General features: G+C 43.7%; 1 protein-coding gene across 3 annotated transcripts in view; it reads right to left on the bottom strand.

The window, feature by feature from the left end:
- Positions 1-5,048: 5,048 nt before the first annotated feature.
- dclre1c (DNA cross-link repair 1C, PSO2 homolog (S. cerevisiae)) overlaps positions 5,049-15,332 on the bottom strand; it is a 57,430-nt gene continuing 47,146 nt past the window's right edge. For all 3 annotated transcript variants that reach the window (XM_059987404.1, XM_059987405.1, XM_059987406.1), the window contains one exon: positions 5,049-7,538. In XM_059987404.1, coding sequence (XP_059843387.1) covers positions 6,580-7,538 — 959 coding nt within the window. In that variant the 3' untranslated portion in view covers positions 5,049-6,579. The remainder of the gene's footprint in view (positions 7,539-15,332) is intronic.

Genomic DNA, 15,332 nt, shown 5'->3' with positions numbered 1-15,332 from the left:
GTACATGGATGGGAGGGCTATGTTCCCGTTGCAGGTTGATGTGACAAGGCAGCACCGATGAGATGGGCCAAAGGGCCTGTTTCTGTGCTATAATTCTCTTTGAATCCATGTGAGAATAATTAACCAATTTGGACTCTACTGTTCAAGTCTGCACTAACCCTAGATCCCTAAACTCCGCAAATGTGCAAAAGTCTATCATGCTTGGTCCTGATTGCTCGGAGTGACAGGTTCAGTGGCAGGGAATTCCAGAAATTCCCTGTCCTTTATCCCTCTCGGCCTAAATGGTCCGTCCCATCTTTCAAGACTGTGATTCTGATTCCCAAACCCCCATCCTGCAGGGGTCATATACTGTATGCCTCTACCCTGCCAATGCCCTTAAAAATTTGTATGTCTATAATGCACAGTGTAATAGTTTGATCCACGAATAGGAAACCTGTGGGGGAGAGTTTGTAAAGTGGAAAAACTGGTGCACTGGGGCAGTTCCACTCTCTTGACCTAAGAAGTCCAGGTCCAGTGGTACAAGGAATCATCAGAAACTAGGGTCTTCCTTGTTTGCAGTGGATGACCACGACCATGTCTGTACCTTGTCATGCCCTTCGCTCTCCATGAAGCGTTCTAGAACCACGTTCCTGGCCGTTGGATCTCACTGTAGATCTCATCTGCCGGGTCCACTGGAGCTGGCTTCATGTGCGAGAACAGGCATGTCCCTATCTCACTGGGGTATGGCGAGGTGTGGCTGCTGTCACATGCAACCAGCTACTTGGAAGCACAGGTGAGAGCTGGTGGGGACCAAAGCAAACACATAAATGTAGTTTCAAAGGTCAGCACAACATTGTGGGCTGAGGGGTCTGTTCCATACTCTCACACGGTTATCCAGATGGGAAGGACTGAATGGGTGGTGCGTGTGCCATGAATGGGAATTCTCTCCGCCACTGCCAGGTTCCATCATTGTCTGCTCTGTGTCACCTCTGAGTTACTGATCCTTGAATCATAATCGTCCATAGTCATCTGGTCCGTAATCGGAGTTGTTTGGTCTGGGTTCAAACATTTGTTCGTCTATGTTAGTGTCAAAATGCGTCATCACACCTGTGGGCTGCCCCCAGCACACAAGAGCTTTAAGACATAGGAGCCGAATTAGGCCATTTGGTCCATCGAGTCTGCTCTGCCGATCATGGCTGATCTATTTCACTCTCAGCTCTATTCAGCCTTCTCCCCATAACCTTTCACGCCCTGATTAATCAAGAATCTATCAGCCTCTGGCTTAATTACACCCAATGACATGGCCTCCACATCTGCCTGTGGCAATGAATTCCACAGATTCATCATCCTCTGGCTAAAGAAATTCCTCATTATCCCTGTTCTAAATAGGCACTGCTATTGGGAGGCTGGTTCCAGACTGCCCCACCCTAGAAAGAAGCATCCACACTATCCAGGGGTTCCCAACCTGGGGTCTATGGACCCCTTGGTTAATGGTAGGGGCCCATGGCATAATAAAGGTTGGGAGCCTCTAACAGGTCTTTCAGTATACCAAAGGTTTCAGTGAGAATCTGCCCCCCCCCCCCCATTCTTCTAGATTCTAGTGAGTACAGGCCCAGAACCATCAAATGCTCCTTTCTATGCCAGAATCATTTTTATCAACCTTCCTTGAATATTCTCCAATGTCAGCACGTCCTTTCTTATACAAGGGGCCCAAAATTGCTCTCAATACTCCAAGTGAGACCTCAGCAGTCGATTGTTAACACAAATGGCACATTTCACTGTTTTACAATGTACATGTGATAGATAATAACTGTTTATCAAACACTTTTCATACAGTTGATGTAGTTCAAAGTGCTTACAATGGGATAAAAGTACAAATATAAAAGTAAAATATGAAAATAAAAGACAAAATGATGTTAGTTAAAAGCATGGTTAAATAAATAGGTTTTGAGCTGGCATTTAAAAGTGCCACTGAGTCGGCATCCCTTATAGTTTTAGGTATTGAATTGCACAGTTTAGAAACATAGTTCTAAAAAAGCTGACCTGCCGATTATCTTTTGAGGGAGATTATTTAAATTTAAGAGGCTGGCAGAAGAAAATCTGAGAACTTGAACAGGATAATAAAACGGAAACAGTGCTGTGATGTACTCTGGTCCCAGACCATTACGGGCTTTAAAAACAAGTAAGAGAACCTTGATATCAGATAAACCTGTTAGACCCTAGAAGGCCAGAGTGAGCCTGTGATTAGTGGAGGGGTCACAGATCCAGCTCAGGGACCCAGGTTCAAAGTCAAGTTGAATGTGTTCAAGGACTTCTTAAGCTCATCACCCTTATGGGGCACAGGCCACTGACAGCAGATCACCAGACTCCGCTGTCCTGGGCCAGTCTTTCACGTTATCCCCCAGGGGTAGCCCATCTTTAAAAATCCTTTCTCTCCCGGGGATTAGGATGCAAAACTGTGCTGAGAAGTGGCAGATGGAGTTCAACCTAGTTAAGTGTGAGGTGGTTCATTTTGGTAGGTCAAATATGATGGCAGAATATAGTATTAATGGTAAGACTCTTGGCAGTATGGAGGTTCAGAGGGATCTTGGGGTCCCAGTTCATAGGACTCTCAAAGCAGCTGCGCAGGTTGACTCTGGTTAAGAATGCATACAGTGTATTGGCCTTCATCGTGGAATTGAATTTAGGAGCTGAGAGGTAATGTTGCAGCTATATAGGACCCTGGTCAGACCCCACTTGGAGTAGTGTGCTCAGTTCTGGTCACCTCACTACAGGAAGGATGTGGAAGCCATAGAAAGGGTGCAGAGGAGATTTACAAGGATGTTACCTGGATTGAGAAGCATGCCTTATGAGAATAGGTTGAGTGAACTCAGCCTTTTCTCCCTGGAGCGACGGAGGATGAGAGGTAACCTGATAGAGGTGTATAAGATGATGAGAGGCATTGATCGTGTGGATAGTCAGAGGCTTTTTCCCAGGGCTGAAATGGTTGCCACAAGAGGACACAGGTTTAGGGTGCTGGGGAGTAGGTACAGAGGAGATGTCAGGGGTAAGTTTTTTACTCAAAGAGTGGTGAGTGCAAGGAATGGGCTGCCGGCAATGGTGCTGGAGGCGGATACGATAGGGTCTTTTAAGAGACTTTTAGATAGGTACATGGAGCTTAGAAAAATAGAGGGCTATCGGTTAGCCTAGTAATTTCCAAGTAGGGACATATTCGGCACAGTTTTGTAGACCGAAGGGCCTGTGTTGTGCTGTAGGTATTCTATGTTTCTTTGAAGCTTCTGTTGATGTTTCTTTAGCTCTGGGCTTTTAAGGGGTAGAGTTGCTAACCCCATGCCCAACCCTCCTGTTTTCACTGCTGGGTTTGAGACAATATGGTGACACTGTGTGTTGAGTACCTGCGTGAGTGAGAGATCCCAGATGGGAGGCTGGTCAAGAAGGTTCAGTCGCTCGACATTCAGGATGAGGTAATAAATTGGATTAGACATTGGCTTTGTGGGAGAAGCCAGAGAGTGGTAGCAGACGGTTGCCTCTCTGACCGGAGGCCTGTGACCAGTGGTGTGCCGCAGAGGTGGGTGCTGGATCTGTTGCTGTATGATAATGTGGTTGTGGTTAATTGGACCAGCAAATTTGCAGATGACACCAAGATTGGGAGAGTAGTGGACAGTGAGGAAGACTATCATGGCTTGCAGAGGGATCCACATCAGCTGGAAAAATGGGCTGACAAATGGCAAATAGAAATTAATGTGTGAGGTTTTGCATTTCAGTAGGACCAGCAAGGGAACAGTGCCTGTAAAGAGTATTCACCCCCCCCCCCCGAAAGCTTTCATGTTTTATTGTTTAATAATAATAAGCAGATGCTTTGAGAGGCTGGTCAGGGACTACATCTGCAGCTTGCTACCACCCATACTGGCCCACCTACAATTTGCCAACCGATTGACAGATGATGCAATAGCCACAGCTCTACACACCATCCTTACTCATCTGGAGAAGAGGGATGCTTATGTTCTTGAACTACAGTTCAGCTTTCAGCACCATAATTCCCTCCAGGCTCAACAAGATGCTCAGAGACCTCGGCCTTCACCCTGCCATGTGCAGCTGGATCTTGAACTTCCTATCAGATCGCCAGCAGGTGATAAAAGTGGGTTCCCTCACCTCTGACCCTCAACACAGGTGCCCCTCAGGGCTGTGTTCTGAGCCCCCTCCTTTACTCCCTGTATACCCATGACTGTGTCACCACCCACAGCTCCAATCTGCTAATTAAATTTGCTAACGACGTTACACCTATTGGCCTAATCTCAAACAATAATGAGGCAGCCTACAGAGAAGTTATCACCCTAACACAGTGGTGTCAAGAAAACAACCTCTCCCTCAATGTCGCAAAAACAAAGGAGCTGGTTGTGGACTACAGGAGGGATGGAGACGGGCTAACCTCTACTGACATCAATGGATCTGGGGTTGAGAGGGTGAACAGCTTTAAGTTCCTCAGCATAAGCATCACTGAGGATCTCATGTGGTCTGTACGTACCGACTGTGTGGTGAAAAAAGCACAACAGCACCTCTTTCACCTCAGATGGTTGAGGAAGTTTGGTTTGCCTTCCCCCCCCCCCCCCCAAATTCTAAGAACTTCCTACAGGGGCACAATTGAGAGCATCCTGACTGGCTGCATCACTGCCTGGTATGGGAACTGTACTTCGCTCAATCACAGGACTCTGTAGAGAGTGGTGCGGACAGCCCAGCGCATCTGTAGATGTGAATTTCCCACTATTCAGGACATCTACAAAGACAGGTGTGACTGGAAACCCGAGTCACCCCAAGCACAAACTGTTCCAGCTGCTACCATCCGGGAAACGGTACCGCAGCATAAAATCCAGGACCGACAGGCTCCGGGACAGCTTCTTCCACCAGGCCATCAGACTGATTAATTCATGCTGACACAACTGTATTTCTATATAATATTGACTACCCTATTGTACATATTATAAATTATTATAATTGCACATTTGAACAGAGACGCAGTGTAAAGATTTTTACTCCATATATATGAAGGATGTAAGTAATAAAGTCAATTTAATTCTGCAACATTGAATCACAATAGATTTAATTTTACTTTTTTGACACTGATCAATAAAAAACTTTCGTGTCAAAGTGAAAACAAATTTCTACAAATTGGTCTAAAATGTATTACAATTATTAAACACAAAATAGTTGATTGGACCCCCTTCAAGTCAGACCTGGTTATACAGGTACATAATTCATTGAAAGTGGTATCACAGGTAGATAGGGTTGTAAAGAAAGCTTCTTGGCACATTAGTCTTCATATATCAAAGCACCGAGTACAGGAGTTGCAATGTTATGTTGAAGTTGTACAAGACATTGGTGAGGCCTAATTTGGAATATTATGCGCAGTTTTGGTTACTGACCTACAGAAAGGATGTAAACACGGTTGAAAGAGTATACAGAAAATTTACAAGGATGTTGCCTGGTCTGGAGGACCTGAGTGAAAAGGAATGATTGAATGGTTTAGGACTTTATTCCTTGAAATGTAGAAGATTGAGAGGAGATTTGATAGAGGTGTACAAATCTATGAGGGGTAAATATTGGGTATATTTAAGCTGGCTTTTTCCCACTGAAGTTGGGTGGGACTACAACTAGAAGTTATGGGTTAAGGGTGAAAGCTGAAAAATTCTTCACTCAGAGGGTCTTAAGTATGAATGAGCTGTCAGCGCAAGTGGTACACGTGAGCTCGATTTCAATGTGTAAGAGAAGCTTGGATAGGTACGTGGATGGTAGTGTTATGGAGGGCTATGGTCCCAGTGCAGATCGATGGGGTAGGCAGTTTTAATTGACTAGATGGGCTGAAGGGCCTGTGTCTGTGCTGTACTTTTCTACGACTCTATACCACGTGAGTGAGAGACTGCAGTGTATGTGTGAGAGAGACAGACAATATGGGGACACTTGAATACATTCACGAGTGACAGACTGTATGGTGTGGGTGCATGTGAAATTACACAACAGTATACATGCGATTGTAAATGCATGTGACACTGCATGCACAGGTGTGTGCGCACAACTGCATGTGTTAATGGTGAGGAGGGCATATTCAGAAAGATAAAACAAGCTAGAACAGAAGGTCCCAGTGGCGCAGAGGGTAGAGTCACTGGCTCGTAACACCAGGGGTCTGTGTTCAATCCTGAGCTCAGGCACTATACATGTGGAGTTTGCATGCTCTCTGTGACCAAGCGGGTTTTCCCCAGTTGCTCCCGTTTCTTCCCACATCCCAAAGGCATCCAGGTTGGTAAATTAAGTGGATGATGTAAATTGTGATGAGTGATGAGGGATTGGTGCTGGAGGGGAGGTGGAGGTAAGATCTTAAAGAAGGACATACATGGAAGATTATCTTATGAAATTGGATAGCAGACACAAGAGGCCAAGCAGTCTACTCCTGCATTCCTACAGCACAGATGATGAAGGTCCTATTTTCCCAAAAATAACACAAATTATGCATCAGTGCAGAGAAACGAGAGCCATTTGATTGAAGTTCTGGGTTGTCCACTTCACCTTAGCTCCAGTGCTCTCATCCCCACCAGCGGCAGACCTGCACTACAATTTGCAGCCACTCGCATGTTTGTGTTTTTCTGTTTTCACGGCCTCTCCCGCAGCTAATTTACAGTAAATGACATTCAGTTCCTCGGCCGGTGGTAACTCACAGTCTGGGGTGGGCGATATCTCAAACTCTGAGGATGTCTGAGAGTCATCAGATTTAAAACCAGAAGTCACGCTTTGTTCTCGTCCTTCTGGGAGGCAAGAGGCAGTATTTGTATTCGAAAGCCGTGAAGGTGTATCCTTAATGCTGACATTGATCACTGGGTGGGAACTGCACTGAATGCTCGATGGACAACTTGGAGGTTCATAGTTCTGCGGTTGTTCTCCAGTGCTAACTTTCCCTAGTCTCATTAAATTTAGTGTTGCTTTGTCATTGCTGTTGGGGAACTTCAGCGAGTCCGCTCTGTTGTCTGGGGCGTGAACAGGCTCTTTTCCGAACAAGCTGCCTTGACTGCCTTGCTCTGAAATGTGGGTTGACTGGGACGAAGTCTGCGAGGGAAAGAAGGTGGAATCTCCATCTTCGGAATCGCTGAAGAGCTTGAGAGAGTGTGGACTGGCTTCTTGTTCCCCAACGTTTTCTGAACCCTCGTCCGTTTCGGATACCGAAGCTGGCTCCTGCTTGAAAAACAAGCCCCAAGGAGGTGTGTCTGTCTCACAGGCTGCTGTTCCCTTCTCCCACCGCTCTGTGGGATCGGCAGACTGTTGACACTGCGTCAAGCTTGCGTCATCCTTAGCGCGAACCTCCTCAATCTCGTCATCTTCATCTTCGTCGTTTGACTCCTCACAGTCGAAGAACTCAGGATTTTGGCAGACGGTCTGCTCACTGGCGCCATCTGTAAGCACGTCTCCATTGTGTTCAGGGGTTTCCCCAGTGGGTGGCGAGAGTTGTGGAGTGCACGATACTCGCTTTGATGGAATTGGATGGCAGTCATCGAAGAGGTCATTGTAGTCTGCGTCTGAAAGAGAAACAGCTTTATATTCACAGAAGGAGGCCATTTGGCCCAAATGGTCCATGCCGACCACAATGCCCCATCCAAGTTAGACCTAAGAAAGATCTTACTTTAATGTAAATTCTGCTGAGGCTTTAGAAGACACCATTTGAGTATTGTGACCAGTTTTGGGCCCCATTATTAAGAAAGGATGTGCCGTTGTTAGAGAGGGTCCAGAGGGAGGTTTGCAAGAATTATCCCGGGAATGAAACGGCTAACACATGAGCAGTGTTTGATGGCTCTGGGCCTGTACTTGCTGGAATTCAGAAGAATGGTGGGGGCTTGAGGGGGGAATGTCATTGAAATCCTATTGAATATTGAAAGGCCTAGATAGAATGGATGTGGAAAGGATGTTTCCTATCGTGGGGGAGTCTAGACAGCCTCAGAACAGAAGGCCATCCATTTAGAACAGAGATGAAGAGGAATTTCTTTGGCCAGAGAGTGATGAATCTGTGGAATTCATGGTCACAGACAGGTATCGAGGTTAGGTCATCCGGTATATTTAATGTGGAGGTTGATAGATTCTTGATTAATCAGGGTGCCCAAAGTTATGGGGAGAAGGGCTTTAGAGGCATGAGAGAGGAGTTTGCCCAGGTGGATTAGAGGGGAATACTGGTGAGGAGGATGGCAAAACAGATGGCTGAAGTTTCTGGGAGTAGTTCACAAGGCGCAGGATAGTTATGTCCTACAGAAGTTGTAGTTCTCAAAAGGCAGGCTAGGCAACCGTGGCTGACAAGGGAAGTTAAGGACTGCATAAAAGCCAAGGAAATGGCACATCAAGTAGCAAAAGTGAGTGGGAAGTTGGATGATTGGGAAGCTTTTAAAATCCAACAAAAGGCAACTAGAAAAAGCTGTAAGAAGGGAAAAGATGAAATATGAGAGCAAAGTAGCCAATAATATAAAGCAAGATAGTGTAAGTTTTTTCAGTTATATAAATAAAAGGAAGGTGAGACTTGATATTGGACCACTGGAAAATGATGTAGGTAAGGTAGTAATGGGGGACAAAGAAATGGCAGATGAACTTAGAAACAAGAGAAAATCTGCTGATACTGGAAATCCAAGCAACACACACAATGCTGCAGGAACTCAGCAGGCCAGACAGTGCCTATGATAAAAAGTACAGCAGACGTCTTGGGCTCAGACCCTTCATCAGTACTGGAGGAAAAAAAGGATGAGGACTAGAGTTAAAAGGTAGGAGGTGGGGGAGGGGTGAGGGGTGGGAGAAACACACGGTGATAGGTGAAACCAGGAGGGGGAAGGGGGAAGTAAGGAGCTGGGAATTTGATTGGTGAAAGAGATACAGGGCTGGAGACGGGGCAGTCTGATAGGAGAGGACAAAAGGCTGTGGAAGAAAGAAAAGGGGAAGGAGCACCAGAGGGAGGCGATGGGCAGGCAAGGAGATGAGGTCAGAGGGGGAAAAAAGGGATGGGGAATGGTGAAACAGGATCATTGCCTTTCCTGGAAGTTCAAGAAATCGATGTTCATACCATCAGATTGGAGGCTACACAGACAGAATACAAGATGTTGTTCCTTCAACCTGAGTGTGGCCTTACTGTAGCAATAGAGCAGTATTGTAGCAGGATAGACATATCAAAATGAGAATGGGAAGTGGAAACAAAATGGGTGGCCACTGGGAGATCCCACTTTCTCTGGTGGACGAAGTGTAGGTGCTTGGTGAAGTAGTCTCCTAATCTACATTGGGTCTCACTGATATACAGTAAATTACCCCAACAGATTCACAGGTGAAGGACTGACAGATGAACTTAAGTACTTCACTTCAGTCTTTGTTAAAGAAGACACTAGCAGTGTGCCAGAGGACTGTGAGTGTCAGGGAGCAGGAGTGAGTGCCATTGCTATTACAAAGGAAAAAGTGCTAGGCAAACTCAAAGGTGGATAAGTCACCTGGACCAAATGGAGTCATCCCAGAGTCCTGAAGGAGGTTGCTGAAGAGATAACAGATGCATTGGTCATGATCTTTCAAAAATTGCTTGATTCTGGCATGATCCCAGAGGGCTGGAAAGTTGCAAATGTCACTCCACTCTTTAAGAGGGGAGGAAGAGAAAAGAGAGGAAATTAGAGGATAGTTAGCCTAATTTCAGTAGTTGGGAAAGTGTAGGAGTCCATTACTAAGGACAAGGTTTCAGGGTACTTGGAGATTAATGATAAAATAAATCAAAAGTCAACATGGTTTCTGTAAAGGGAAATCTTGCCTGACATGCCTGTTACAGTTCTTCAGGGAGGTAACAAGCAGTCTGGACAAAGGAGAGGCAATTAATGTCATTTGCTTCGATTTTCAGAAAGTATTTGATAAGGTGCCTCACGTGAGGCTGCTTAACAAGATAAAATCTTATGGTGTTACAGGAAAGATACTGGCAAGGATAGAGGAATGGCTAACAGGCAGAAGGCAGCGAGTGGGAGTAAAGGGGGCCTTTTCTGGTTGGCTGCCAGTGACTAGTGGTGTTCCACAGGGGTCAGTATTGCCACCACTACTTTTCACATTGTTTGTCAATTATTTAAATAGTATTATTGATGGCTTTGTGGCAAAGTTTGCAGATGATATGAAGATAGGTGGAGTAGTGCTGCAGAAGCAGTGAGATTGCAGTAGGACTTAGACAAATTGCAAGAATGGGCAAAAAAAAGTGGCAGATGGAATAAAGCATTGGGAAATGTATGATAATGCATTTTGGTAAAAGGAACAATAGTGCGGACTATTATATAAATGGAGAGAAAATTCAAACATCAGGAGGTGCAATGCGACTTGGGAGTCCTTGTGCAAGACTCCTAGAAGGTTAATTCACAGGTTGACTCTGGTTAAAAAAAAGGCAAATGCAATGTTGGTATTTATTTCAAGGGGAAATTAAGAAAGAAATTAGAAAAGCTAAAAGATACGAGGTTGCTTTGGCAAGTAAGGTGAAAATAAATCCAAAGGGTTTCTACAGTTAAATTAATAGCAAAAGGATAGTGAAGGATAAAATTGATCCTTTAGAGAATCAGAGTGGACAGCTATGTGTAGAGCCAAAAGAGATGGGGGAGATTTTGAACAATTTCTTTTCTTCAGTATTCACTAAAGGAGAAGGATATTGAATTGTGTAAGGTAAGGGAAACAAGTAGGGAAGTTATGGAAACTATGACGATTAAAGAGGAGGAAGTACTGGCGCTTTTAAGGAATATAAAAGTGGATAAATCTCCAGGTCCTGACAAGATCTTTCCTAGGACCTTGAGGGAAGTTAGTGTCCAAATAGCAGGAACTCTGACAGAAATATTTCAAATGTCATTAGAAATGGGGATGGTACTGCAGGATTGGCGTATGGCTCATGTTGTTCCATTGCTTAAAAGGGGTTCTAAGAGTAAACCTAGCAATTATAGGCCTGTTAGTCTGATGTCAGTGGTGGGTAAATTGATGGAAAGTATTCTTAGAGATGGTATATATAATTATCTGGATAAACAGGGTCTGATTAGGAACAGTCAACATGGATTTGTGCGTGGAAGGTCCTGCTTAACAAATCTTATTGAATTTTTTGAAGAAGTTACTAGGAAATTTGATGAGGGTAAAGCAATGGATGTTGTCTATATGGACTTCAGTAAGGCCTTTGACAAGGTTCCGCATGGAAGGTTAGTTAGGAAGGTTCAACCTTTAGGTGTTAATATTAAAGTAGTAAAAGCATTCAACAGTGGCTGGGTGGGAGATACCAGAGAGTAGTGGTGGATAACTGTTTGTCAGGTTGGAGGCCGGTGTCTAGTGGTGTGCCTCAGGGACCTGTACCGGGTCCAATGTTGTTTATCATATACATTAATGATCTGGATGATGGGGTGGTAAATTGGATTAGTAATTATGCAGATGATACTAAGATAGGTGGCGTTGTAGATAATGAAGTAGGTTTTCAAAGCCTGCAGAGAGATTTAGGCCAGTTAGAAGAGTGGGCTGAAAGATGGCAGATGGAGTTTAATGCTGATAAGTGTGAGATGCTACATTTTGGTAGGAATAATCAAAATAGGACATACATGGTAAATGGTAGGGCATTAAAGAATGCAGTAGAACAGAGTGATCTAGGAATAATGGTGCATTGTTCCCTGAAGGTGGAATCTCATGTGGATAGGGTGGTGAAGAAAGCTTTTGGTATGCTGGCCTTTATAAATCAGAGCATTGAGTATAGGAGTTGGGATGTAATGTTAAAATTGTACAATGCATTGGTAAGGCCAAATTTGAAGTATTGTGTCCAGTTCTGGTCACCAAATTATAGGAAAGATTCAGATTCAGATTATTGTCATTTAGAAACCACAAATGCAATGCAGTTAAAAAATGAGATGACGTTCCTCCAGAATGATGACAACAAAATAGAGAGATTACAGAGCAGATTTACCAGAATGTTACCTGGGTTTCAGCACCTAAGTTACAGAGAAAGGTTGAACAAGTTAGGTCTTTATTCTTTGGACATAGAAGGTTGAGGGAGGATTTGATAGAAGTATTTAAAATTATGAGGGGGATACATAGAGTTGATGTGGATAGGCTTTTTCCATTGAGAGTAGGGGAATTTCAAACAAAAGGACATGAGTTGAGAGTTGGGGGCAAAAGTTTAAGGGTAACACGAGGGGGAATTTCTTTACTCAGAGAGTGGTAGCTGTGTGGAACGAGCTTCCAGTAGAAGTGGTAGAGGCAGGTTCGGTATTGTCATTTAAAGTAAAATTGGACAGGTATATGGACAGGAAAGGAATGGAGGGTTATGGGCTGAGTGCGGGTCGGTGGGACTAGGTGAGAGTAAGTCTTAGGCACGGACTAGAAGGGCCGAGATGGCCTGTTTCTGGGCTGTAATTGTTATATGGTATCGAATAGGAGATAACGCTGAGGCTTTACAAGACAGTAGTCAGGCCGCACTTGGAGTATTGGCAACAGTTTTGGGCTCCTTGTCTCAGAAAGGGTTTGTTGTCATTGGAGAGAGTCCAGAGGAGGTTCACGAGGATTATTCCAGGAATGAAAGGGTTAATATATGAAGAGCTATTGGCAGTTTTGGACCTGTACTTACTAGAATTTAAAAAAATGCATGGGGATCTCATTGAAACCTACCAAGGTGGATAAGGAGAGGATATTTTCTCTGGTGGGGGTATCCAGCCTCCAAATTGAGGGGTGACCTTTTAGAACAGAAGGAAGGAGGAATTTTTTTTTAGCCAAAGAATAATAAACCTATGGAATGCTCTGCCACAGACTGTAGTGGAGGCCAAGTCTGTGGGTATATTCAAAACAGAATTTGATAGATTCACAATTGGTCAGGGCATCAAGGGATACAGTGAGAGGGCAGGTACATGGGGCTGAATGGGATCTGGGATCAGCCATGATGAAATAGCAGCACAACACACACAAAATGCTGGTGGAGCACAGCAGGCCTGGCAGCATCTATAAGGAGAAGCACTGTCAATGCTTCGGGCCAAGACCCTTCGTCGAGACAGTGCTTCTCCTTATAGATGCTGCCTGGCCTGCTGTGTTTCACCAACATTTTGTGTGTGTTGTTTGAATTTCCAGCATCTGCAGATTTCCTCGTGTTTGCTCATGAAATAGCAGAGCTGACTCAATGGGCTGAAGGGCCCGATTCTGCTCCTACATTTACAGTCTTATGGTCTGAGGCGGGAGAATGGGGTTGAGAGGGAAAATAAGTCATCTATGATGGAATGGTGGTGCAGATTCAATGAGCTGAATGATCTGATTCAGTTCCATATGGTCCTCTAATACAATGAATAAGGTAGCCGGGTGGTTATTGTATTGGTATCTGCATCTCAAAATGCAAGCTCACAAGAGCTGCAGGATTTAAGTTTAGTTAATCACATTATCTTGGTGAAGACTGCAGCTCTATAAAACACTGGTTTGACCACACTTAGGACTACTGTGTTCCGGTCTGGTTGCATCATTATAGGAAGGATGCGGAAGCTTCATGTTGGGAGTGGGGGGTGGAGCTGAGGAGATTTACTGGGGTGCTGCCTGGACTAGAGAGCGTACATGTGAGGAAAGGTTGAGCAAGCTAGGGCTTTTCTCTTTGGAGAGAAAGAGGATGAGAGGTGATTTGATAGAGGTGTACAAGATGGGGTTTAGATTGATCTTAGAGTAGATTAAAGAGTCAAGACAACATTGTGGGCTGAAGGGTATTTACTGTTCTACGTTCAGAATGAATCTGGCAGCATTGAGCATGATCCTAAAGCTACCAGTTTGTGTTTAAAACAAAACATCTGTTTTAGTAAAGCCCTAGGGAAGGAGGTGGACTGTCTGGGCCAAGGAGCTGGCTGGCAATTAAATTACAAACAGGTCAGTATGTGAGTTAGTTAGCCAGTGGGGAATGAGAAGGAAATGGGACTGACTTGCCTATTCTTCAAACTCCATGCTGTCCAAAGACAGCACTGACCTTTGCAATACCTTACTATGACGCAGTTCCTAATTACGATTACCATCAAAGGGAGTGAAGAATGTTTAATGGTAGTAATTTTACACTGCTGGTCTGAGAAAGTAAGTTAACTGCAGTGATATCAGGAAATTTGGTGTGGGTGGGTGTGTTTGTGTGTGAGAGAAGGAGAGACAGAGATAGAACTAACATTCCCCTTCATACTTTTTTTTCCAGTCACCTTACAATTATGTCTCTGGTATTAGTCATTTCCGCCCTGGGAAAAGATCTCTGGCTGTCCACTCGATCTATGCTTCTTAGCAACTATAAATAATTATGTTTTCATAGCCACATGGATTAAAATTTCAGGTCTCCTGCATTCTATTCATGCCTTCTTCAAATTTCAATGTATATGTTTAATCTAAGTATGCATATTATATACAAACTTGAGATTTGTCTCTTTACAGGGAGCCATAAAACAAAGAAACCCAATAGAAGCCGCTAAAGATTGTCAGACACCCAATGTGCAGGAAAAAGAAACTCTGCAAACAATAAAACCAAATATCATTCAGAAATGAAGTTCATGAAAGTCAGTCACAGGCATGAAACTTTCTCCATTTACAATAGTAACATTAAAATTTAGAACAGCACTTAAATACATGACCGTCTAATCAACAGTTTACATTAGAGCAATTTATCAATTATTTTGATGACAAAATACAGCACACATTATAAACATAGTTTATGGTTTGTAAAAATGCACTTTTAAAATTATTCAGTCCATCTATTCTTCAAACAATGAATAGATCAGGGGTTCCCAACCTTTTTTATGTCATGGAGCCCTACCATTAACTGAGGGTCCGTGGACACCAGGTTGGGAACTACAGGACTAGATTGTGCTGCACTTTAAAATTTAAATGTTACTGTTTTAAATGGTCTGCACTCAGAAGTTAACCTAACTTCTCACCTTAAACTCAAGAACTATCCTTTTGCAGTTGGATTTATAAAAGGATCATTTCAAGTTAATCATCAGCAGAATGCAGAAGACTTGCAATTTTAATCCATGTGGTAACGAAAATTTAGTAACTTTACAAAAAAAGAAGAAAATTTAGTTACTTACAGCTGCTAAGCGGCATAGATCATGTGGACAGCCAGAGACCTTTCCCAGAGTGGAAATGACTAATACCAGGGTTATAACCTTAGAGTGACTGGAGGAAAATATGAGGGGGTATGTTAGAGGTAGATTTTTAATTATTATTTTCAATTAATTAATTTTTTTCTTTTTTAAAAAAACATAGAGTGGTGGGTGTGTGGAACTCCCTGCCAGGAATATAGCAGTCAGAAACAGATACATTAGGGGTATTTAAGAAACTGATATAGGCAACGAATGATTGAAAAA

Source organism: Hypanus sabinus, chromosome 13 (assembly GCF_030144855.1).
Source record: "Hypanus sabinus isolate sHypSab1 chromosome 13, sHypSab1.hap1, whole genome shotgun sequence".
NCBI lineage: Eukaryota > Metazoa > Chordata > Chondrichthyes > Myliobatiformes > Dasyatidae > Hypanus > Hypanus sabinus.
Note: the sequence above shows the minus strand (reverse complement) of the source record. Positions and strands in the feature narration are given on the sequence as shown.